The sequence below is a fragment of the Catharus ustulatus genome, chromosome 7 (genome assembly GCF_009819885.2).
Source record: "Catharus ustulatus isolate bCatUst1 chromosome 7, bCatUst1.pri.v2, whole genome shotgun sequence".
Lineage (NCBI taxonomy): Eukaryota > Metazoa > Chordata > Aves > Passeriformes > Turdidae > Catharus > Catharus ustulatus.
Window position 1 is genome coordinate 27,306,911 of NC_046227.1, and position 24,597 is coordinate 27,331,507.

At 44.8% G+C, this 24,597-nt stretch overlaps 1 protein-coding gene and 1 non-coding gene across 31 annotated transcripts in view; one reads left to right on the top strand and one right to left on the bottom strand.

Moving 5' to 3' along the window:
* The window catches only part of CLASP1 (cytoplasmic linker associated protein 1), a 170,290-nt gene that overhangs the window by 122,681 nt on the left and 23,012 nt on the right, over window positions 1–24,597 (bottom strand). For all 30 annotated transcript variants that reach the window (XM_033065127.1, XM_033065098.1, XM_033065111.1 and 27 more), the window contains exons 3-6: window positions 2,172–2,250; window positions 1,833–1,936; window positions 1,275–1,366; window positions 1,113–1,188 (exon numbers count right to left, since the gene is read on the bottom strand). In XM_033065127.1, coding sequence (XP_032921018.1) covers window positions 1,113–1,188; window positions 1,275–1,366; window positions 1,833–1,936; window positions 2,172–2,250 — 351 coding nt within the window. The remainder of the gene's footprint in view (window positions 1–1,112; window positions 1,189–1,274; window positions 1,367–1,832; window positions 1,937–2,171; window positions 2,251–24,597) is intronic.
* On the top strand, window positions 3,651–3,768 carry LOC116999111. Its single transcript, XR_004418525.1, has one exon. It is a non-coding gene; the product is annotated as a U4atac minor spliceosomal RNA (small nuclear RNA).

Below are 24,597 nucleotides of genomic sequence, written 5' to 3' on the forward strand. Positions count from 1 at the left end.
TGGGGATGAGGAACCAGACCCAGGAGAAAGGGAAAGAGATCAGCCTTGTTTCCCCCTGGAGCTGGATAACAGGACAATGAACTGTGCAGACACAAAGAAGAGCCAGCACAGAGGGAAAACGTCTCAGTGCCCTCACCAACTTTCCAACTCATTCAACAGCTCACCTGGCACCTGTGTGTTTAACAAATCCAAGCCCTAAACCCAGCATTTCCTTGGAGCTTAGTCTCAGCTCAGAATTACACAGGACTCTAAACATTTAATTTCTTGGAGTAAAGGGTTTATCATCCTGCACTGGCACAAGCAGGAAGGGAAGGCTGCTTCACTCTCAATCCTCCTCTTAGCAAGGGGAGGCCCTGACAGCCACAGTAATGTGGCAAACTCTCCACAACAAACATAAATCCATTCTCCAGCTGGACACCCCACACTTCCTTCCAGATGAACACCCTCTCCAGACCTGAATCACAGATGTGTCACCCATGCTGGCAGAACAACCAACAGCATTATTCAAAAACTGCTAGTACACATTACACAACGAGTTTGAATACTATTTCTCCACCTCTCTCTTCTCACTAACTCCACATACTTGCATCTAATTCCAAACAACGCAAAAAGCACTTAGGAGCAACAGATTTTATTCCACTCGTATTTTCATTTGAGTTGCATCACTGATTAAAGGCCCTGGTACAGATTGCCTTCACCCCCTATTCAGAAACTGCCTGTACAACTTCTGGCAGTGCACATGGCCAGGCTGTCTGACTGGCCTCATCTGCCCTCCCTGCCCAGACTGGTTTCTCTCTGAAGGTGAGGGGTGCTGCACTGAGCCCAGAGGGATCCCTGCAGCCTCCCCTGTACTCAGGCTCCAAGGCACAGGAGTTCCCTTCCCACAAAGATTTCCCTTTACTGTTTATCTCACCTGCAGATTCATGCTGTTCTGCTGAACCCTTGGAGTAACTGAAATGCTGGTTTGGACTTCAAGTCATACCTCTCCAAACCCAGGCAATGGTTCTGCGTGCACAGGATTGTTCAGAGCTCACCACCAGCAGCACAATTAGCTCATTTAACAACAAGGCAACCAGCTCAACCTTTAGATGTGACTCACAGCAAAGGCTCACCTGGCTGTTTGGATCTCCAAGTAAGTTACATATATGTGGCACTATCTTACTCAGTGTTAAACTCTGAGCTCCAGATCTGGGAATAAAGAACAAAAAGCAGCATTATGAATCACACAGCAGGCTCATGTGCACAACACAGGTTTGCAGAAGGTTCTGACTTACGCATTGAGTGTTGCAATAAGGCAGAGGCAAATCCCTTCTCTTGTCCGAAAATTCTTGTGTTTGAATCCTCCTAGCATCCTGTCCCACACATACTGCAGATGAAAGGAAGGAGAAAAATTGAGATGGGGTAAGAAACAGATTCTATCTTCCAGCAGACATACACCACACCACCTCTGGAGCTCAAATATAAGCTGTACACCCATCCAAGCAGAACAAGACAAAAAGGAGCAAGATACTTTTAGGTCTGACTAATTCTTTGTTTAATGCTGACTTCACAGTAACACTCCTCACTACCTAAAACAATAATCATACTTACAGAAAGCAAGTACCTTCCAAAAACCTGGAACAATAACTCTTGACATGCACCCATCCCATCCTTGGGAAATCCACTGACACACTCCCATGTTTATTCTGTCAGGCAATAGCCTTCCCAAGTGAAGCAAATATCTTGTAACAAGGTGTAGAGAGATGAAGCCATTTCAGACAGAAAAATGGCAGACAAAACTGTCTGACAGCAAAAAGGCAGTCACTCATGCTGTGGAGGGCTGTTGAACATACCTGAGGGCTAGCAGCTTGTTCCATGATTTTCAGCAGCAAGGTCTGATCCTGCTCCCTCACTGAGTCCTTAGAATCTCCCAGCCTATCAAGTAAACTTGGCAGCACTAAGGAAAGAAAACAGGAACATTCAAATCCCTCAGGAAAAAACTGTACCAGTGGCAGAGCCCCTCTGCTGTTTCACCCAAAGCCCAATGGAGGCACCGGCCCTGCTGCCCTTCAGCAGAGCCTGAAAACCACCAAGAGCCTCACAAGTGCTCTCCTGGGAAGAAAGCTCTGAGTTCAGCAGCCAGTGCAGGGGCTGGCAGGGTGAAGGTGACACTCACACAGAGACCCCCTCACCTGTGCCAATCTGGGCCTTGAAGCGATCTTGCAAGCGGGACACAAGCGCAGAGATGATGTCAATCCCCAGGAGAACCACCTGCAAGCCCAGAACAGGCAGTGAATTAAGAGTGCACTGCAACTGTGATTGCTGCTCAGTGATAAATCCATATGTACAGATGTGCAAGGTACACAAACCACGTGCAAAAAACATTTCAGTATTTGCTGTAACTAGCTTTTCTCATTAATTGTAATTATTACAATTAGAAAATGGTATGCACTAAGAGTTAATTGTTTACTGGGAGAAATTAAACCAAATACTTTTATGACATTACTGGAATTCAAAGAAAGACACCTAGTTTGACAGAAGCTTCAAGACAGGTCGTAGATCAGAAAACCTGCTCTATTAACTATGCTTACTTACTAGGAAAATGTGCATCACATACGGAATGTACTGAGTAGCCTGTATGTGAAACACTTCTTAAAACCCTACAGGTCATGATCATGCTAGTACAAGACATTCCTCCCTAGGTTTTTGGATAAGCACCGAGGTCAACCACACCCACAAGTGTTAGGGACAGCCAGACTGCGGAGGCAGTGCCACCGGGGCTGTTCCAACACAGGCTCAGCTCCCTGTACATACACATTCATGTACATATATACACAGATACAGGCATATCGATACTCCCCATACATACACAAGTGTGTACATATATACACATACACACACATGTACATATATACACATACACAGGCATATCAATACACACTGTACATACACACATGTGTACATATATACACATATACAGGCATATTGATACTCCCTGTACATACACGTGTGTACATAAACACACAAACAATCATGGCCCCAAGCCTGCCAGAGCTCAAGAAGTGTTTGGACAAGGCTGTCAGGCACATATGGGATTGACAGGGGTTGTCCTGTGCAAGAGCCAGGAATCGCAGTTTATGAGCCTTGTGAATATTCTATACTACTGTCATACACTCATATATGTATAGTCCCTGTACATTCACATACAGGTGACATACCTGTACGTACAGGTGTATGCTGTACTGGCTGCACACACACAGCTGTCTCTATAACGGCCTGTCCGTGCCCGCTGTCCCGCACACCCTGTCCCGGGTGCGCACGCCCGGCCAGCACGGGTATCGCCGCGGCCGCGCCTCACCGAGCGCTCAGCGGAGCCGTGCCCGCAGTGCCGCGGCCGCTCGGCAGAGGGCGCGCTCCGTCCCCGCCGCCGCCGCGCGGCGGCCCCGCCCTCTATGCAAATCAGCGCCCGGGCGGCGCGGAGCACTGTGGGTAACGCCGCCGCCACAGGGCCCAAACCCGGCTCGGAGCGGCCCGGGCGCGCCGGGCCCCGCGCGGTGCGCGCCCCCGAGCCGGGAGTCGGGCAGCGGACGGGCCGGGGGCGCGCCGCCCCTCGCCGGGACCTGGGCGAGGTTCGCGCTCCCCTACGGCCGGGCGCGCCCCAGCGGCCGCCAACCGTCCTTATCTTGGGGTTGCGCGGCTGCTCAATGAGCGTGTGGCGAGAGCAGCCCTGCTAACGCCTTGAACAACACAAGCGGCGCCCGCTCCGTGCGCGGCGCAATTTTTGGAACCTCGCACCGCGGCATGTGCGCGGCGCGTCCTCAACAACGCTCACCCTGAGCCCGGCCGGGCACCCCCGGCGCCGAGCGGGACCCGTGCGGTGCTGCGAGCTCCTGGCACCGCTCCCGCGTCTCCCGGCACGGCCGCCCGACACCGCTCCCATTATCCCTCCCCCTCCTCCTCCATCAGCAGCGCTGCTCCCACACAGCCCCGCTCGGCACCGCCCGCCGAGCCCTTCTCCCCTCGCGTTACTCCGCACCAGCTCGCAGTCCACAGCCCTCAGCCTGTCACATGGATTCTCTCCAGATTCGGCTCCACAACACCCAGGCACCTATGCGCGGTGCGGAAGGGAAAACAGCCTATTACTCAAAGCCAAGTCTCCGTGAAAAAAAAAAACATCCTGAACACAAGCCCCTGGATCCTATCTTCTCCCAACAACTTCACCTTCTCCAAAGACCTCCTGCAGTCTTTTCCCCTCACAGTAACAGACCCTTCAACGCTGTCAATTTGTAATTCAGCATCATTTATTCATACACCAAAGGACAATTTTCCTGGTGCTTTTATTACTGTGCTGTGTTTCGCTTTCACATCCATCTCGCACACTGGATTTAATCCACCGCTGACAAAGCCCAGGCAGCTGCCCCACGGCCTCTCGCTGCCTGTGCCTGCCGGCTCACTGGGAGCCAGCCCCGCGCCTGGGCTCGGGCAGCGCAGCCCCAGCAGGCTCCAGATCCCCCTCAGTGGAGAGAGGCTTTTAGGGAAAGTCGATGGGACCGAGTGCCATCACCACTCACAGCTGTCTGATCAGCCCCATCACGGCACCATCCTGCACAGAGATAAGTGTGCTGCCTGCAATTACAAAGATGTGCCCCAGGGATAAGTTCGATCCCGGGAGAGGAAGGAATCCATCTCTTCTTCAAACTGCCCGCAAGCCAGGAAGAGTGAGGGGAACTCATCGCTCAAACATGAAAGGAAACACACGCACAGTGCAAACATACCCTGCAATTCAGCCCCAGGATAAGGCCAGGAGGATGAGCTAAGCCTCGCACGACTTTTTGCTGTTGTCCTTATTAATTAGCACAATGATTACAGTGGTGCTTGGACAGCTATTGAGGAAACAACAACTGGGGTGAGCAAATGTTATTCCCTACTATGCTGAATTCATTTATCAACCTCAATGTGACACCTGCCTCAGAAGGTCAGAGGCAGAAAGTAGAAATCATGTATGGATTGACAGAGTCAACAGATCCGCTAGAGACAGATAACAGACAACCGAGGGCATGGCTGGCAAATGAACAAAGAATTAATTGAATTCCAGCCCTGGCTGCATTGGACTGCCGGCACAGAAGAGCCCACCCGTTCACTGCTGGAACAGTCACTGAAGCTCTGCCTGATTGAACACACACCAAGGGCCAGAAGAAGGCTCGGGAGCAGCCACCCCACTGCCGAGATTCTGACCCACACTCTCCTCAGGGAAGTCAGCTGGCAGGCTCAGCTCCACACCAAGCACAGGAAGGGCAGCTCTCCATCCAGAATTCCAGATAATGCTGCAATGCTGATAACTACAGAGCTATTACAGGCCTTTACATCAGCACAGATCTTTTAGCCTCCCATTTACACAGGCTCCCAAAAGAGTGAATCAGAATCAGAAAGAGTGACAGGCCTTGGCCTGAGGGCCTGCCTCTACTCATTTGACTCCTGAGGTTCCCCAAGACAGTCAATAAAGCGAGTTGTGCCACCCAGTATTCAGCTCATTTGGCATCGGCTGCTGCTTTGTCTTGTCTCAGAGCACTTTCTGTAGGCGCCAGGGGCTGTCAGCAAACCCTTCTCCTGCCTCTCTCCAACTGCCAGGTCAGCTCTCCCAGTCTCTTGTCAGTTCCCAGGATGCAACACAGCCTTTCCCAATACAGACAATACTTTTTTTTCCAGAGTTCAACAAAAACCAAACATCTGATCTTTAATATCTGGGTGGTGTTGAAAGACTTGCAGGCAGCTCCCCCTATCAGAGAGCAGACAGCCCACAGATCTGCTCCAGCAGTACATGGTCACCAAGCATGGCAGACAAATAAATCCATCCAGTTTAAAACAAGACACACCTAAACACACTCCCAAAAAGGGTAAGGAAGCTGCACAACCCAGCAACAGCTGACTGAGCACAAAGTGACCAGAGCAAATCAGCCTCAGGCTACCCTGATGGCCTGGAAAACCGAGGGGAAGGGGGAAGAGAGACAAGCCCTCCCCTCCACTCACCACACCATGCCACAGCAGGGATGTGATGGTGGCTGCATGAACCTTCATCCCCCGTCTTTGCAGGGAAACAGCAGTGGCTGAGCAGTACATCCACACAAAGTCACTGCACTCTGCTGGCCTCCTGCTGAACCTTCCACACCTGGCAGCTTGGGACCTAAATGGGAATGCTGGAGAGAGATTCTGCAGCACCTGGGATACCAGCTTGCTTCATGCTGCTTCAACATGCTGATTGCCACCACTGGTGACACAGCTTAGCTATTCACTTTGAAATCAGTCTGAGAGGGTTTTTTGGAGAAGAGATGGGAAATGGAAGACAAGAGTTCTAAACCTCAGTATGAAAACAAAAAAGAATTAAAAGAATATTCAACAAGGATTTTTGAACAGTTGCTTGGATAATATTTTGGATTCATAAGCAAAAGCATGGAGAAGCACTTGCATACTTTCAGTAAATTTAATATACTTTTGAAAAAAGGATAACACTTGAGATTACACACCAAGAAGTCCAAGGCAAACACTGATGGCTTACATCACTGCCAGTCTGATCAGTGCTAATCAGTCAGAGAGGGAGCAGTTCTAACTCCTTGTGACATGAAACATCCACCACAACTGAACTGAGCACTCAAGACCAAGCTGGATTTAGATGACATTGTCAAATTCAGTTTTGATGTCAGGTATTTTGGGTCAGCACAGCAGTAACCAAAGTCCTGTCAGAGAAACATGGATTCAGTTTCTGAAATGCTGACTGCTGTATCCCACCTGCACACGACTATAAGCACATCCACTGTGGAATAGTTAACCTCCTTCTGCCATTCCAAGAGTTAACATTTCATTTTCCAAGGCAGCACCACATTTGTAGTGGAAGCATGAGTCCATCTCCCCAGCCCAACAATCCTCACAGATGCTAAGACTTCTGTACAACACAATTTGCAAAACCAACACCAGCAAACAAAAAGGCAGCAACAGTAGCACAGCTGGTTTTACTGGCATGACTACAAGCTATGGCCAAAGAGCTGAATGGGGGAAAACTTTAAATGTATACTCTTGGGTTCTTTGTCTAGATTGATGAGATACCATCCATTCTGTCACGGACACCACCTTTAAAATCCTCAAATTCCCTGATGGAATTAGGTGAGCTGAAACACCCAACAAAACCAGCAGCACTTGTAAAATACACAAAAGCCTGGTTATTGAAAGTTCTTCTTCATTTACAAGCCTGATAACCAATGAGCAACTCAGTAAAAAATGCATAGTTCTACAGTGAAATGAATTCCAGGGAACTAAGGTCATTTAAATGTTGGGAGACATGAAGAAAAGGTTGTCAGAAATCATCATTACAGAGATGTATTTTTACTACTACTGTTAGGACACAAGGGCACCCTTCTGTGCAAAAGTAAAAAATTCCAATAATGATCTTCTGGATATAGTAAAAAAAGCCAACAAATGCCCTCAGTTGTCTCTTGATCTAAAAGCTAGAGATTTGGTAGAACTCATGAGAAATTCAAAGCAATTTAAAGAAAATACATCACAGAGCAAAAAGTTATCACTACAAAAATTCCACAAACAGAGTGATGCTTAAAAGAACATGATCACCCTGAAATGCAGACATCTGCCTTGCAGAAGAGTTGACAGGTATGTCCCAGGTAGAAGAGCTCAGCCCTCAGTCACACTGCTCCCTGCCCTGCCTCTATTCTAGGGAACTGAAGGGGAAGTTCCAAAGAATAAGTAATTCACCATGTTTTGCATGGTCCTTGAGTGGTTGTGTGTGATGAGGAGCAGATACTGGGCTCTCTCCAAAGGACATGGAGGGAAGCACAAGTTGCAGAGTCACTGCTGTAGAATACAGGAAGCTTTTTTACCCTGAGCAAGGTCAAAGCTCCAGATCTACCAGCAAAGAAGGTAAATCACCACTGACACAAACCACAGTCTACTAAGTTTCCAGGGAAGCACCACTCATGGTAATACAACAGGAGACTTTGCAGTTGAAAGCAGAGTTACAACTTACTTCACACTTTCACATCCTAGTTATTCCAAACACTGATGGAAAAACAGCAGCAGCACCATTGTTTCAGAAAGGTGGTCCTGCTTTTATTGCAGCATCTTACAGCTATGGATACCTGCCTGGCAGCACTCAATGCTCAGTGTCTTCACATGAAATGACACCAAAACAAAACACCTGCACTACCAACTGCTATTGCCTTTGGTTCCTCACACAAAGCAGTTACATATTTTAGTCACAAACACTGTCACTATTCTGTACATTTCCATTATCCCCAGGTGAGCATTTACACTTACAAGCCAGATCTCCAGCCAGGAAGGAAAAATTAATATAACTCTGTGAGCACTGGTGAGATCTTGCCCTGGGATCAGCTTGTGATCAGGACCACAACTTCCTTGTAGCTTTGGTAACTAGTTGCATCTCAGAGCTCAAGGCATAATGAAGCCTCATACAATGAGGGTTATTACAGAAAAGCAAAAATAATATGGCAAGGAAAATAAAAAGAACATTGCATTGCCCTGTTTTGTTTTTTGTAGGAAAACAGAAAGCCTTCATTATGGCAACTAATCGATTTCCAGCACAGCAATGTGCCTTATTAACAGACCAGGCTGCTTTACCTAGTGACATTACCTTTCCCTCCATTAACAGCAAAAGCTGCTACAGTGCACACAGCAACTGAGAAATCACACTGGGAATCTGCCTGCAGGCAGAACCATATTAACTGGAGCACCTCAAAAGCTCCTAGCACAGAAGCACTGACCCCAACTTCATCTCTAAAACTACAGGAATAAAAAGGGTCAACACATGTTAAAACTGGAACAGAAGTGTTTCTGAGGGTTTAGACAGCATCTGGAAAAAAACAAGGCAAGCAGACAACCTAGCAGATAATCACCGACAATCCTCTGCTCCCTTAGGGCCGCCAAAGTCTAGTAACAACTGTGAGGATGTTCAAATATCCAGATACTCCCCTTGATCACTGGTTCCCACGCTTCTGAACATCTGCACTTCCAGATTACACCATTCAACACCAGCTTTTATGAGGAGCAGCAATACTGCAATGCAATGATGACAGGATGCATGGACAGCCTCACGAGCAGGGCACCAAAGAGGTGCAGACACAGCAAAGTCCCACACCAGCTGCTGGCAACGTGAAAAACGCTGGGTCTCAATCAGGGAGGCAGAGCAGCCACTGTGGTGAGGAGTAGGCAGCAGCAGAATTGAGTAGGAAACTTAGTAGATGATGACAGCTCTTGCTAGACTGTAGTTAATAAAGCTTTGTTCTTGCCTCGTTTGGGAAGAAAGGAACATATGCAATTAAAAATGCAATAGCATTTTCAGTAGCCAGTCTTTGTAACACTCTGGAAACACCCTAAGACCTAGAGCTTTCACAGCACCTCCCACCCTGCACAGACTGCCTGCCTGCTCAGCACGTACACATGTCCTACGCCTTTGAAAAGTGTCTCCAGACACAATCAGCAACAGCTTAATGGTACAACAGTGCTCCATTCAGAAAAGCAGAAAGGTTCAAGATGCCTTTGTCAGCCACAGAGAGACACAACAGCCCAGGAGAGTGAAGAGATGGGTGCTAGCTGGAGGAAGGGGTGAGAGGTGGGAAGAAGGAATTCCACAGAGGAAGGCACCACTTCAGCCAGAATCCTGCTCATACTCTTTCTGACCCATTTGTGAAAAAGGCCAGAGGATGACCCTTAAAGCTATAGGTTAAAGCACTTCCCAGTCTTTCCTACACCAGTGAGGGGTGCAGCTGAGCTACATCTAACCCAGCATCTACAGCTCCACACAGCCCATACAGCCTGATGCTTCCCACAGCTTACTGTTCAAAAAGGCCAGTGAAGACTGAGAGCTACTGCCTGAGCTCTTGACTACACCAGTTTCTTCCTTTGCCATTCTCTCTTACTCCCTCTCCAAGCTAATTGTAATTGCTGGTTTTCAATTCATGTCAAAGAATTTAAAGGGAAAACTTTCAGAGGCTTAGCATCACTGCTACACTCCAGCTAAAAGCAGGACCCCAGAAAAAACAGAGCCACAAGAACACAGAAGGGCTCAGTCTCAGTGCTGACCTGCTCACCTGAGCGTGCCTATGCAGGTGGAACCAGACCTCACATCAGCAAATAGGTACCAGTGCCCATCTGCAAGCTGGGCACTCTGCTTGAGCTGCTGTGTGACCCTGCAAGGGACAGGGATATTTGAGTGAAGTGACACCACTGGCCCAGGCCTAGCCCTCTGCAGACCTTCTTACACAGCTTTGGGCTCAGCAGCTTCAACCACTCTGTAGCTCATGCACGCCTCTTGCACCTATGTCTTATATCCAGCTCTTATCACAGTTCGTGATCAAGTCAGGCATTTTCAATTTCAATTTTCAATATCTTCTAACTTTTGGCAATTAGATCTCTTCCAAGACTTTGATCCTACCTGGTCTAGAACACCAATGAAAAAATATTCTGTCCCTGCCTGTTTAAAAGCTAATTCTAGCTTAGAGGATAATGCTTTCCACATGCTTCAGAACCAAATCCCACATGACACGTAACACAAAGGAAATAGAAATTATTTAATGTTGATCTCCTCAACTCCTTTTGACCTGTCTGTATTTCCCTTTGCCTTTTTGGCTGTCATCACTGAGATCTGGAGCAACAGCTGATGCATCACTGTGAGCTCTCACAAGAGAATAAAACATCTGTTTTCCTCCCTCAGACTGAAAACAGATGCCTTTTGAGTTGTGTCCAACAGATACTCAATTATATGACAGCATAGTGAAGCACAATGCATCTAAATCAGGGCACACCCTTGGGCCACATGGGTGCCTGGCATGCAGTCAGGAACCCAAAAAGGCTTTGCAGTCTCAGGCTATCCATACCCATCCACAAGTATCCAGGGTCTGGGATGCCTGCACACATCAAGGGTAGTTTTCTTGCCTTGGCAATGTCTGCAGAACTGCTCTGGAGCAAACACCATGTGCACCAAGTGCTGTGCAATCCCACTGCGGCTCAGCTGTGTATTCGTGGTTTTTCTAATAAGCTGTCTGGAAAATCCAATTCCATACAAAAACCACTCCTCATGAACCAACTCACCTGACATTCCAGATCTGAAAGAGGTGATAGTACTCACCATGGGACAACTCTTCAGCAAAACCTGCCTGGAGAGATTTTACAGGATACTGTAGTTGGGAACTCACAGCTATGACAAACTCCTGCGAATGGCCCCTGGGGAAGCCAGCCACAGCAGAGCGAGGTGAACAGCCTGTAATCACTGGTTCGACATTCAGCTTGGGACACATGGATGGGCTGACAGCTCAAACAGTGCCTGTTCCCTGTCTGTTCCTGTGGCTGAGGAAATCCAGTCTCCACACCTATTCAACTGCAAGCATTTTACAGACAAAAAACCTGAAAAAAACAAAGAAACAAACGAGCAAACTCCCACCCCCCTAACAAATATAAAACAGAAAGAAAAAAACCCCCTCAACTAAACCAAAACAAACCCAAAAAAAATCAACCACAAACAAGAGAAGAGAAGGGAATTCTGCATCCCACACTGCTTGAGGGAGCCAGCATTTTGCTAAAAGAAAAGAACAAGCCATCTGAGCAGCTGACAGCACAAGTGGAAAACCAATTGGAAAATTATAGGGACAAACCACATACATTCTGGCTTCTATATCCAGCTCCAGAAACACATTTAAACAAGTCAGGCAAATAGCTCCTATCAATGCTCTAGTGCCACAGCTACACAAACAAGCATCCCTTACATTAAGAGGTTTCCACAAATTCTTGTGGATTAATACAAGGAGGTATTAATTAAGTGTTCAACTAAATCATTAGTTCTTGGATTAATTATCTTAAATGGAACTCTTTAGAGCTGAAATAGATCAGAGGAACAGAAGCTGTAAGTGTAACAAAAGAAGCCACTCAGGGTTCAGCACAGGTGCACAAAGAGCTGACACCCTGGGGGAGCTCAGCCAGACCAAGCAGGTACCTCCTGGACAGGCTCCACTCACCTTTCACGATGCTCTTACTGCATTTTTCTCCTTCACAACTTTTATCATTATTTTCAACGTAACAATGGCTAAGGTGAATCAGGTGGTTAAATAACTATTTTTTTTTCATGATTTTAGAAGACTGATGTTTTGTAAAGCTGTTATTTTCTCAGATGTTTATTCTCACTTGACACTTGCTAACAAGATCAGCCCTCTTGCTTTCTGCTAAACAGGATATACTATATAGTCATGCAAGCAGTTAATAGCACAGCATATCTTTATAAAATGCTGAAACTTAATTTAATACAACTCAGTAAAAGCTATTGTGCCATGTTTCAGGGGGAGGAAGGAGATTTTGTGCCCCAACACCGAAAAACCTTGAAGCAACACCAAAAAGGAATTTTGAAGAAGAGTAAATGCAATCTGCAGAATTTGAGTGACTTCACCTCAGAGAAGACAGAGAACAACAATTTTCTAGACGTTTCCATAAAACAGGTTTTATGGAAGAAACAAAGAAATAATTGCAATTTGCCAAGGAACAGACTACTTGAGACTCCGCTGTCTCCTATGGTCATCACACATACATTCAAAGGTGGATTAATTTATTTTTGCCTCCAAGAGATTTTAAGACTTAGAGGAAATTTCTAAAACACAAATTAGATGTCAGCCCTAACTAAAATGAAAAACTTTTCATTCTACACCTTCTCAACTCTCTTTACTCTTACAGGTTGAAAGTTATGTTCCTGCTCCTGGAACTTCAAAAATGGTTTATTTCCTTTGAGATACCTATTGCAAACTGAAATGTCCCATTACTTTTAATTTTGTTTTCAATAAAGCAACAACTTTGACCATGCTTTCCTCTCCATGTGACTCTTAGAACTCCAAAACCTGATGTCTTGTAAATTCTGAAACAAGATAGAACACTGGATGTGACAGTGTGCCATTGTTAAGGATGACATGAAAAGGATGCCAAACTGATTCCCCCCATCCCAGTCAGCCTTACTGCACATTCCAAACTGAGTTAGATGAAACAGTGACTCTTCACTTTTAGCATAGAATGGGCCACAAATAAATTCAGGGGAGAAGTTGTTTCCAATGGCCTATTAGTTCATCAACACCATCTCCACTCCAGTGCACAAATTAGATCAGTCAGGCCACATTCCTGAACTGTTTTGTTTTACCTGATTCTTAACATACAGGTCTTCAGCTGTAACTGACTTCATGTGTTCATTAAAACCTGCAGCAGTTTTCTATATTCTAGTTAGAAGCAGCCCTGCCAATCCAAAAACAGGTTTAATGAGCTTCTATGTCACCACCTATATGACCCTGCTGACAGACTGTGAGACAGAAAAACTTACTTTATTATTTTAATCCTTCTCTATGTACAGTAGCATAAGCTAGGCAACAATGTGTAGCCCCCAAAGACTCCAGCTACAATATCTGACCCGTTACAATCTCGGACTTCAACAGTGTTTCATAAAGGATCTGCAACAGGATCAGGGAGCAAGATACACACACATACCAAGGTAAAATACTGCCAGTCATAGCAGGAAATTTATACATTCTTTTCAGCAAAGAAATGGCATTGGGTTTTTGGTTCATTTATCTAGGAGTTTCTGACTTGACATCATCTGATAAAAGTAAAAACTTCAAAGTCACACAGCAATAAGCTTCAATTACTGTATCTCTATCAGTGTGTCAGTGGCAATGTGATTCAGGAAGGAGGAGGGATTGCTGCTGGCCAAGTCTCTTGCAGTCTATGGCACAGAAGCTATTTTAGCTGAATAGAAGATTGAGTTTCACAGATAGTAACTATGTCAGGCTAGAAAACATAATTTAGAGGATTTAAAATATGACAGTGCCCAAGGATAACACAAAGAAACATAATATGCTTTCCAAATAACACTGCTTGTAGTACGGGTTAGAGATCAAGTGGCTGCTTTTTCTTAAGAAAAGACATTTTAAGAGAAGTCAAGCAGATAAGTTGCTAAATCTTCCACAAAATCAACACCACAAACTGATTCAGAAGCAGAGGCAGCTACAATTATGCCTCTTCTTGCCCTTCATCCTTTTCCTCCTGTAGGTTAATAACACTTTCCTGCACCATAGCAAGACAGGAAATACAAGGTAGTGTTTTTCATGAGTTTTCATCTCCTCATCTGGAACTAGAGAGCATGAGTATCATAAACTTGTCACACTGAGGTCTAGCAGTACTGTTGGAAAGAAGTAATATTTGGCTTCTTCATATACATCTGCCTGCAGTGTTGGGACTGTGCCAGCATGCAGTCCAGTAACAAATGTAGTTCAGTCTAAGATCTATAGATGCAGGGGAAAAAAAATCCATGCAGACCTACTCACACACTCACATCACCATTTAAAGAGATTTCTCCTCCATCTTTCAAAGGACTGGGAATTTGAGTGTGCACATACACATTCTGTTCCTTGCCTCTGAATTCATACATCAAAGAAGATGCCACAACCACAAAGCAACACAGAAACAAAGCACAGATTCTTTATTAACTCTTTCTTAAAAAAAAAAAAAAAAACCTTCAAGACATATGCAGGCCCTGCAGTAGTTTCTGCTTTATCTTGCTTGACATTTTCATCAACCAAAAGTAAGGAATTTGGATTAGCTGCTACAGGTCAGACTCTGACCCATCAGACTAGCACAAAACCAGAACCTTGAGCCAGTTGTCTCCATTCACATTCTCTCCAGAAACCGGACAGGGAAATCAGCCATCACTGCAAACTCCTCTCCTTTTGATGACTTAATTCAGAGTCACCTAAATTCTATTAGGTAGGGAAAAAAAGAATTCCAGAAACAGATTTTTTAGCAAGTAAGCTACTTCAGTCTACTAGGGAGATCAAATGCTCTTTTAAAGAGTTGCCCAGTTATGTGCTGACCTTACATGGGCTTTGATGGTTTCTTTAAGTGACTCATTAAATAATCCAAGATAGTGGAAACTTTATTTTGCAAAACAGGTTAATGCAGTTGCATTATTTTTCCATAAAGTTCTTCTTGATCACTAGATAATTAGGACTAGGAGTCAAGATATGGCAGCATTAACACCTCCCTTTTATCACTTCTCTCCAACAAGAAATACAAGGTCCCAGGGAAAATACCCATGGGAAGCAATCCCAAATCCCTCCTTAGGAGAGTTTGAGAAGGCATATAACACCAATCAACACCAGCACCGGTTTTATTGTTCTTTTCACCTGTATAAAGCAGCTTGCAGGCAAACAGCACCCTTCCAGCCTACACTGTCTCTGCAAGAACTTGAAGAATTTCTAACTTTACAGAAAGGAACTGGTGCACTCCTACTTGACTCTGAGCACCACAAAACAGAGCTGTTGTAGCAGAGGTAGGATGGGTCTCCCAAGTCTGCCCTCCAAAGCCTGTGGTCAGGGCCTCTTCCCCCACTCAGGTGATGTGGGTCTGGCCACAGCTGCCCCCCAGCCCCACTGAGCAAAGAGCAAGCCATGCTCAGCAGGGAGCTGAGACACAGCTCTCCCTCCTCACCAAGCTAGAGAAGAGCAGCACAAGTCAAACCAGTTTTCTGCTCACATAATAGCAGCTCAGGAACTTCTTCTGAGGCAAGCCCAAGAGCCATTGCTTGGTTCTTGCAAGCCCTCACTGCAGCAGCACACTGCAGCGCACGTGAAAGTCACACTCTTCCTCAGGCTGCAAAGCTAACCAGGAGTACCAAAAAGGGAGCTCCACTAATGAATAGACAGCAAAGACTGTGAGCATTAAATAGACAATCACAAACCAAAGCACCATTAACACCACCCATCACTTCTGCCATGTACATCTGTAATCATGGTGACCACCAAAGGGAACTACAGCCCAGCTGACTTGTACAGGACATTTCTGCTGCAGCCTCCAAGACCATTCTCTTCTCCACTGCTGCTCTTCAGGCAGTACATGCAAGTTCATCCAGAGGAACCTGACTTGAACCCTCGGTCTCCAAAGGCAAAATTCTGCATGCACAAAGATCAATCCTACCTCTTCTACAGGTCCCCTTCCCAGAAATGCCCTAAATTCATATCATCACATTTTTGATCACAGCTGAAGTTGCCAGTCAGAGTGACATATCAACATTGTGACCCACTTGTCTGCCACAGATGAAAACCTCACAACAGTGTCTCCTTGGTATGACTGTAGCTGCACTCACCCCATCTGCCAGCGTGTTCTTTTCCCTGCCACATGCTGTGCCTTTCTAGAGATTACAAAAACTACCTCTGCCCACAACAATTCCTTTAAAGCTTCATCCCACATCTCCCCCCAGCTCTTTGTTAATGACACTGCTACAGAACTGGAGCTGGAAACCAGAGCAGCTACCATAAAATTGCTAAAGATTCCTTTAGATCTTCATTAAATAATGAATATGTTACACTTCCAAGGAGACATGACCCCCTCAATGAAAAGGAGGCGTAAGCAAGGCCTTTGCCTTTGAGCACACCTACCCACAGGAAGAGAAGTTCTGTTCTTCTCTACCCTTCAATTATTTAGCACCTTTCTGGGATGAAAAGAGCAGTGTGCCTTCCTCCCAGAATCCCACCAGATCCAGCAGCACAGACAAAGCTCTGCCAACACACTGCAGAACAAGGCACAAACCACCAGCCTCATTTGGCATACATTAACAATTGTAGTGAAAACCACACTGAAGAGATTTTGCTAGCATGGACTTGAACAAAGGTGGTGATCATCTTTTCCCATATCCTCCAGGAAAAGGATAAAGAGAAATCCTCTTAGATTAGCTAGAAAGAAATTAAACATGCAGAGTGGAGGGGCACTGGAGCAGACTAATTTGTGAGACTGAAATCTTCAAAGGATGTATTTTAAGCATAGGTTGGATAAACATCTGACAGAAGACATCCGGGTACGTTCATTTGTCTTCTGTGAACAATAAACTGGATTTGACTATTTCCTGAAGTCCCCAATATTACAATACCTACAAAGTCTCAAAATCCCCTCCTTACCATTAGAAACACATTATCAGCAACGTAAGTTACTAGTTAGTAAGCATCCTCTATGAACAATAAAAGGCAGAGTGATAGACTCTTATTAGCAATCCTCTGTAGAAATGCACTACACGAATAAATAATGGCTAATTACTTAGTAACTGGCTAATAAAAATTACTCCCCAGGGTAAGGCTGACACCCTGGTTAATAAAACTCCCCAATACTGGCTTAAATGAAGTTTAATGTAAAATCATGAAGTATATAAAGGCTATGCTGAACCTTCAGCTCCCTCTCCTATGTCTGAAATTCAAACCATATCCATCCTTTCTTTCTGCAGAATCCTTAGAAAATTCTGCACCAGTGATTCCAATTTAAACACACACAGAAATACCATTTTCTTTTTGACAAAACTTACTTTGAGCCAAGCTTTAAGAAATATGGAGCACATATATCATGAGATTTCTTGGAATACTGTATTAGAGAAGGACTCAGTCAGAACATTAAAGAGCTTTCTCCTCACCACAAATAAGATGCAAGGAGAGATTTGGATTCTATCACACCGAGTTGCTCCAACACCCAGTAAAACTCGTCATATTTGCGACATCCATAATTCAACAGCAACCAATAGGTCTTAAACTTTTGGCTCTTCAGAACAAATTCCTAACCACTCATACACCTAACTTGACAAAACACACATGCTGGACTCTGCATGAAAAGGGAACAACCTTAGCACATTCAGCATGCAGTCTTGGGTTCCATATCAGTATGAGTCAGTTGTGCTGCTTTGCAAGACCTGCTACCAAAGCCAGACTAACACACAGACCAGCCCTTTCCCAATTAAATCAAACTCATTTATGCCACACTAAGTGATTTAAACCTTGTAAAAAGTCTCCAGAACTCTCAAAGCAATAGAAAATTTACTTTAGGCTTGCAGCTTTTTACTTACTAGGGAGAAGTTTAAACTAAATTGCATGAAACTGTGTCAAAAAAGAAATTTGCACCATTTCCCAGACTGTATGGACATTGTCTTACCACCATATAGTTAAAAACCACTACATCATCTTTAGCTGTTGGCTCTGGAAGGGGCAAGAAACAAGCTGATCTGAAGCAAGACATCCTTCCCCAACCTCAGGTGTCTTTACACCACTCCCATTTTCAAATCACTACAATGAGCCAGAATCCTCCATTTAATAAACACAAATATTTTCCCTAAAGAACAGATAAGAGACTGAGGAAGAAGGGAAGACTTTACAAGCTTGGGCGCTGTACACTGAATCCAAGTCCGTAACAGCCCAGTTCCTGCATGAAGCACAAGCCCTGCCCCTCCACTGACTCCAGCTGTGAGGTTCACAACTTGTGCTCCCAGGCCTTGCAAACAGACTCACTGCTCTTCATACAAGAGAGGATATTAAACAGTCCATGTTACCTGGAAATAGAAACTTTATTTTAGAACCTTATCTCAGATTTTTTCCTTCTGTGGGTAGCCTGAATACCATAAAGGCAGAGACCCCAAAACACTTAAGTTACAACAGGCTAGTCTTACACATTAATGTACAGAACTCGTATCACATTATTGCAATGCCTATTCATCCTAAAAACCACAGGGAAAATACAGTCTAGATTGCAGTTAGGGTTTCCTAAAAATTCATATTCAACCTCTGAAATCCTTGAACAAATTTTCTCCAGAGCTTTCACCTGAACACAGATTAACAAAATGGGCAACTTCCAAGCGGGGCACTCTCCACTGCTGCTGCACCTATGTCCTCTCTTACAGCTTTAAGCAGAGCACAACCTTCTACAGGCAGGGAATGCATCTCCTTGCTGACTGCCAACACTTGCAAGCAGGGCAGAAACAAGCCCAAAAACTCTGCTGGTGTCTGCAAGCTATCTAAAGCATCATCTCATGAGCCACCTGCAAATACACTGGACTGCTATTCTGGCTCCCTACACAGAAGAGCTTGGTTGTGGTGCAGACCTGTGGTTTGCAAACCTGGCTTTTATCTCCACCACCTTTTACAGCCTCACCATCCAGTGGAGGGAGAAGGGTTTGCTGCAAGCTGTGTCAATAGCAGCCTCTTCATAATTAACCACTCTTCACTATTGCCCTCCTCTTCCTGGCACCAAACAAAACCCACACAGCTCCTTCATTGGCCAGATTGGGAGCAGGAGAGGTTGGCTGACAAGGATCTGCAAGATAAGTTTCCTTCTTTCAAGCCCGGACTATACAATATGCTTGGAAAGGGGAGAATGGCACAGTTCAGCCCTCCAGTCATTTCCCAAGAGCCCAAAATACTGGAGGCACAATTGCAATTACTGGCTGCTAGAGCTGCCAGCTCAGCAGCAACTAAGCCCTTCCCCTGACTCCCAAGTGAATTCACTGTGGTGGTTTGAGGAACTGGGCAAACACACCAGACTCAGCAACTGAATCCTGTCAATACACTTCTCTCTCCTTTAAACAATCTCCTTGAGACCTGGGAGAACAAAGCACTGTTAATCTGGGACAAGAAGCATCTGCATGTGGCATTAGCTAGAACACCTGCATATAGCAGCAAGAGAGAAAACACCTTTTCCCCTGGAGCTAATTCCTGCAAGGGCACTTGCTTTCCCAGCAAACTTTTACACCAGCAGAAACTCAGCTCCCACTCAGTTGATCACCATTCAGCAGCCCAGACAGATGGTCTTTAACTTGGAATTGTACTCTTCTGACACACAAAACCCACCTGCAGTAGTTTAATCATGTTTTTACATGGAAGGGGCCTAGGCTGCAAGCAACTCACCTAGACTCTCTTCCACACAGTGAGGAATCCTTCTCAACAGGAATTTGTGGAGCAGCCTCCAAAGTTTGGGGAGTGACTTACAGATTCACAGAAACACAAGGCAGAAAAGTAAGAGTGTGAAAAACATCCAGGGATTTTGTCTTCACTATGGAGCCACCTCGCCTGCCAGCCTATTTCAGTCATGCAGTCAGAGGAGGTCTCCCTCCCACCATGCTGGGTACAAGCACACTCCTAACACTGCCTCTGTACCTCTGCCTGGGACAGCTCTGCACACCAGGTTCTGTGCTCAGTCACGCCAGAGCAGGCAAAGGAAGCTCCAAGAACAGTCTGCTAAGCAAAAGCCTCAGACTGCCAGAGCTGTGGTGGGCAGTGCCCCCAGAGCCAAGCTACCTAATGCACCTGCTGGTGCAGCAATCAGGAGAGGAGGAACAGCTCCTCATGCCTCTACCAATGTTGCAGTAAATACACTTAAATCTTCAGAGCAGTTTCCTTCCCATTCAGTGGGCAGAAGGGAGGCAGGGTACACTGCAAGCCCATTGCCAAATTTTCCCTGTGGTACTGCCCCACTATCTTATCTGTGAACTAGGAACCAAATACAATCTCTGCCTTAATGCCTGGTGACTAAGAACATAGCATCAATATTTAAACCAGTCAAATTCCCTTGACAGAAAGCAACACATTCATGCCATGTCTATTGTTCAGGCAGGTAGGAGCAGCAGGCTTCAGTGATGGATTTAGCTGTTTTGTTGGTCTGAAAAGTAATTCCAGATACTTTCAGATGAAATGCAATACAGAATTTAAAAATTTATATTAATCTCATTCTTCCAAAATAATGTTATTTTCTTTTGATCCAGCATCAAAGACTTTCAGGATATGTATATCATTAACTATGCCAATCAGAAGAGCACTCCAAACCAACTATTTACAGTACATGTAGCAAAAAACATGCACTAAATATTTCTAAATCAGATCTTGCAAGATCAGGGGAGAAGCAGGGAGGCTCCTCATAACAAGCAGGACTTTCAGGAAGTTTTATACAGATTAGTTCTAGTAAAAGCTTTAGACATCAGGCATCAAATAGAATTATGTCTCCTGAAGGAATCCATGCTCCAACCCAAATACTCTGGACAAACACGGCCCCTGCTGAAAGATGGCACTACACAAAGCATGGGCCTCCAGCACAGCCTGAGACCCACCTGGCCCAGGAAATGTCAAAGACTGACATGAGGATCAACAATCCACAGTGCAGACAGATCACCTACTGCTCACCACTAACAAGAGCCTAAGGAAACAGGGAATCTACAGCTCCCCAGGAACTGAACATTCATCTCCCTGTGACTCTCCCTTTGCAGACTCCTGGTGCATATGCACAAACTTGCTTTCAGCAGCAAGTTGAAGCTCACAGCATTAAGGAGAAAATTAGCTGTGCAAATCAAATAAAAACACGTATGCTTCTTTTCAAGTTTCCTTTTAATCTTTTGATGATAGATAAAAGCAAAAAACAAGATCCATCTCATAGGTATGCAACTGTTCCAAAAATGAGCATTGAACAGCAGAGATTCAAAACAGCCACAGAGATGAAAACAATATCCATATGCAGGTTAAGCATGTCATCCACAAACACTGAACCTGTCAGTGAGAAAGAGAATGCTTGTGGCAAAGAATCTCAGCTCTGAGTGGGTTCAATCCTCATCTCCCTCCCTGCCTCAGGCATCAGAGGAGCAGGACATACCCTCAAGTTCTTGCAAGAATGTGGATGCTACCACAGGTGTTGGGACAACCAAGTATCTGCTGATCAGCTTTTCCAAATACCTCACTCTCAGCTCTTGTATTTGCTACAGAACAGTAAAGTAACCCTTTCAGCACAATGACAACCCCCAACTGATCACCCATCATGACCCAAGCAACCAATGTTCTGGACAAGGACAGCTCTCGTGACTGAAACCTTAATTACAAATCGCAAGCCAACTTGTAATGCTGGTTACTCAGCTGCTCTCCTCAGAGCTTATACCTAGAATGATTCTATTCAAGTCAAATGAGATTGCAGATTTCCCCCAAAATAACCAAGAGCAGATTTCAGGATGTCAAAACAAACATTGTCTGGAAGCAGAGGGAACCTCATGTCACTGATCTTAGAAGTGCAAAGGAAACAGCAAGAACAAGAGACAAAAAAATGATTGAAAACAGCAATATCTGTCTAGCATCAAGCTACATTATTTTAAAGAATACAGGCAGCAAAAACCATGATCTCTTTATCCTACATTATTTGCACCAATAACAGATTTTTAGAAGCAGAAGGGCCTCATTAGATCAGTTAATCTGATATCCCATATAATACAGCCCATGAAATCCCAAGCAGTTCCTTCTGCACTGAAACTAATTATCTTCTATGAATAAAGTATTTCTTCTGAAACAGCATTGGGGTTTTACCTGATTTAAGATCTTTAAATCAAATAAAGGAAGAAAATCAGCACTAAGAATTCTGACCAACAATTTATTTTTTGTTATAGATACAGACATTGTATACACCATAGTAAACTGCAGAAGAACATTTTTGTCATCTGCCAAAAAAGGACTCCCCACTCTCAATTCACAAGCAGCACTTTTCAGCCTTCTGAAACATACAGCGATCTACATACTTTCTAATAAGGAACTGGATCCCTACAGAGCAAATGGAAGCCCACAGAAAACAGCCTCACCTCCTTCAAGTTATCTTTTTATAGCTCCCTAAACAATAAACCAGATTCTATGGGGCTGAGAGCTCACAGCTTCAAAACTGGTGCGCTCCTCCCAGAGTGCGAAGAAGCAGAGAGGGTTGAGGTTGTTCCCATATCCATTCCTAGGGCAGTACAAAAAAACTGTAACAGCCCAAGATTTTTTTCCCCCATCATCTATTGTGTAAGCTTTTTACAAAGTAACATGTTTACAAGATGCCACATTCACACAATACCAAAGTAACTAGCACAGAAGCCAAAATTTGAGATATAAATTCACATATAATTGACTATAAAAAGAACTAACAATATGTTGTTGCTTTAAAATCACAAACTATCACAGGGAAATATAGATTCAATAGCTTCAAACAGTGGGAGTGGAAAATCATAAATTTCAATCAGAAACTCTGACTTCTGTAACAAAAGACTAAACAAGATTAGTTACCCCCTCCGATTACCCATTATTAAAGGTAAGCCTCAAAGGAATGTCTCCCAGAAAATAATCTCCATAAGAAACGAAATTCAAATATAAATTAATCCTTATTAACATGCACACAAGTAACACAGGCATGCTATTAACAGCATTTGAAGAGCTAAAACTGAAAAATAAGCAGACAGATCTTCCCCACATTAGACATGGCACTCATCCAAAATTATGTCCCATCTCTGGAGAGCCTGCACATGGCACATTGCAGCAGTTGGGGTCAATTTGAGTTTCTTCAACTTTAGTGGCAGCAGGATCTGGCTCTTAATTAAGTTCCAGACTTCCCATTGTCCCAACACTACCACACCTTTCCTGACTGAAAAAGGCAGTTTTTAGAGCATTTTTGTTTTAATTGTTCCTTAGCCAAGTGTGGCTGTAGAGCCATTTTCCAGGACTGCTGCTCTGATTTATCACAGTGCCCCCTCTGATACCCGGAAAACAACCCCCCAGTAGCACATTTCATTTCCATCCTCCCAGTCTGAAGATGCCAGACTTCAACGGTGATATCCATGAAGTAAACAGAAGGAAGACAAACAGGCTCAGGACATCTTCCTGAGGTCTCAGAAGTTTTTGCCCACCCTGATGAACACCCTCTAAAAGTTCTGCCTCTTTGTCTGTGTTTCTCTTACTCCAGTTTAAAAAGACACACCAGAATCTCTCCTTCTGCCCTCTCCCTCTCAGACTGCCACATGAGAGTCACCACTGGATATGTTCCCACAAGGACAGCAGAGTCTATCCCACACTCATCTTTCCCCACAGCTCCATCTTTTCCCAGACCAGTAGCTCCTTTCTCCTCCAAGTTCCCAGCTCATGCACACCTTCAGATTCCCCAGAGGGCTTTATCCAAGCCTTTTGAACTGCCAGCTTTAACCTGTCTGCACAACTGGTTCTTGGAGACAGGGACACTTGCACTCCCCACTCTTCCTCACTCTGTGTCTCATCCATGCAAAGCACAGCCTTTGCTCAGCAGTGTTTGAGGGCTGCAGCTGCACCAAATGAGCCCCTTTGGCTGGGAACAAGAAAACAGCAGGACCACTCAAGCCATCCTTTGTGCCAACAGACTCATATTGATGCTTGACCAGTGATCTTGGAATCATCATAAAACACACTACTGCAAAACAACTGTGATAAATATGGATTCCAGTTAAAACACAGAAAACACCACATGGAAGTCTGGAGTACCCACACAGAGTAAAAAGCACATATTCCAGCAATCCATCCTGCCTCTCCTGTCTAAATCAACTTCACCTTATTTCCCTCCTTTACATTATCTGAAAGAACTGGGGAGTCCATGGAACCCACGTGACCTAAACAACTTCACTAGTATGTCACAAGAAATCTGCTTTCCACAGAGCAAAAAGCCAGCAAGCCACCCTCACACCAGCTTTCACATGACTTAGTTTTGTAATAGAGCTACCACCTAGAAAAGTCACCAACTGTCCAGCTTCAGCACACTGCTACAATTCTCATGCACTACTTCCTCCTGAAAATGGCCACGAGAAGACTCAGAAATGCCTATCAGAGAGCCAACAACTAGCATCAGCCCCAGATACCTCAGAGATAGCACAAGGAAGGATTAACAGATGAGAAAAGACCATGTTAGTACCTAGTACTCAATTTAAGATCTCTTCCTGACAGATACCTGAAAGATACTGTTCGAGTTCATTAT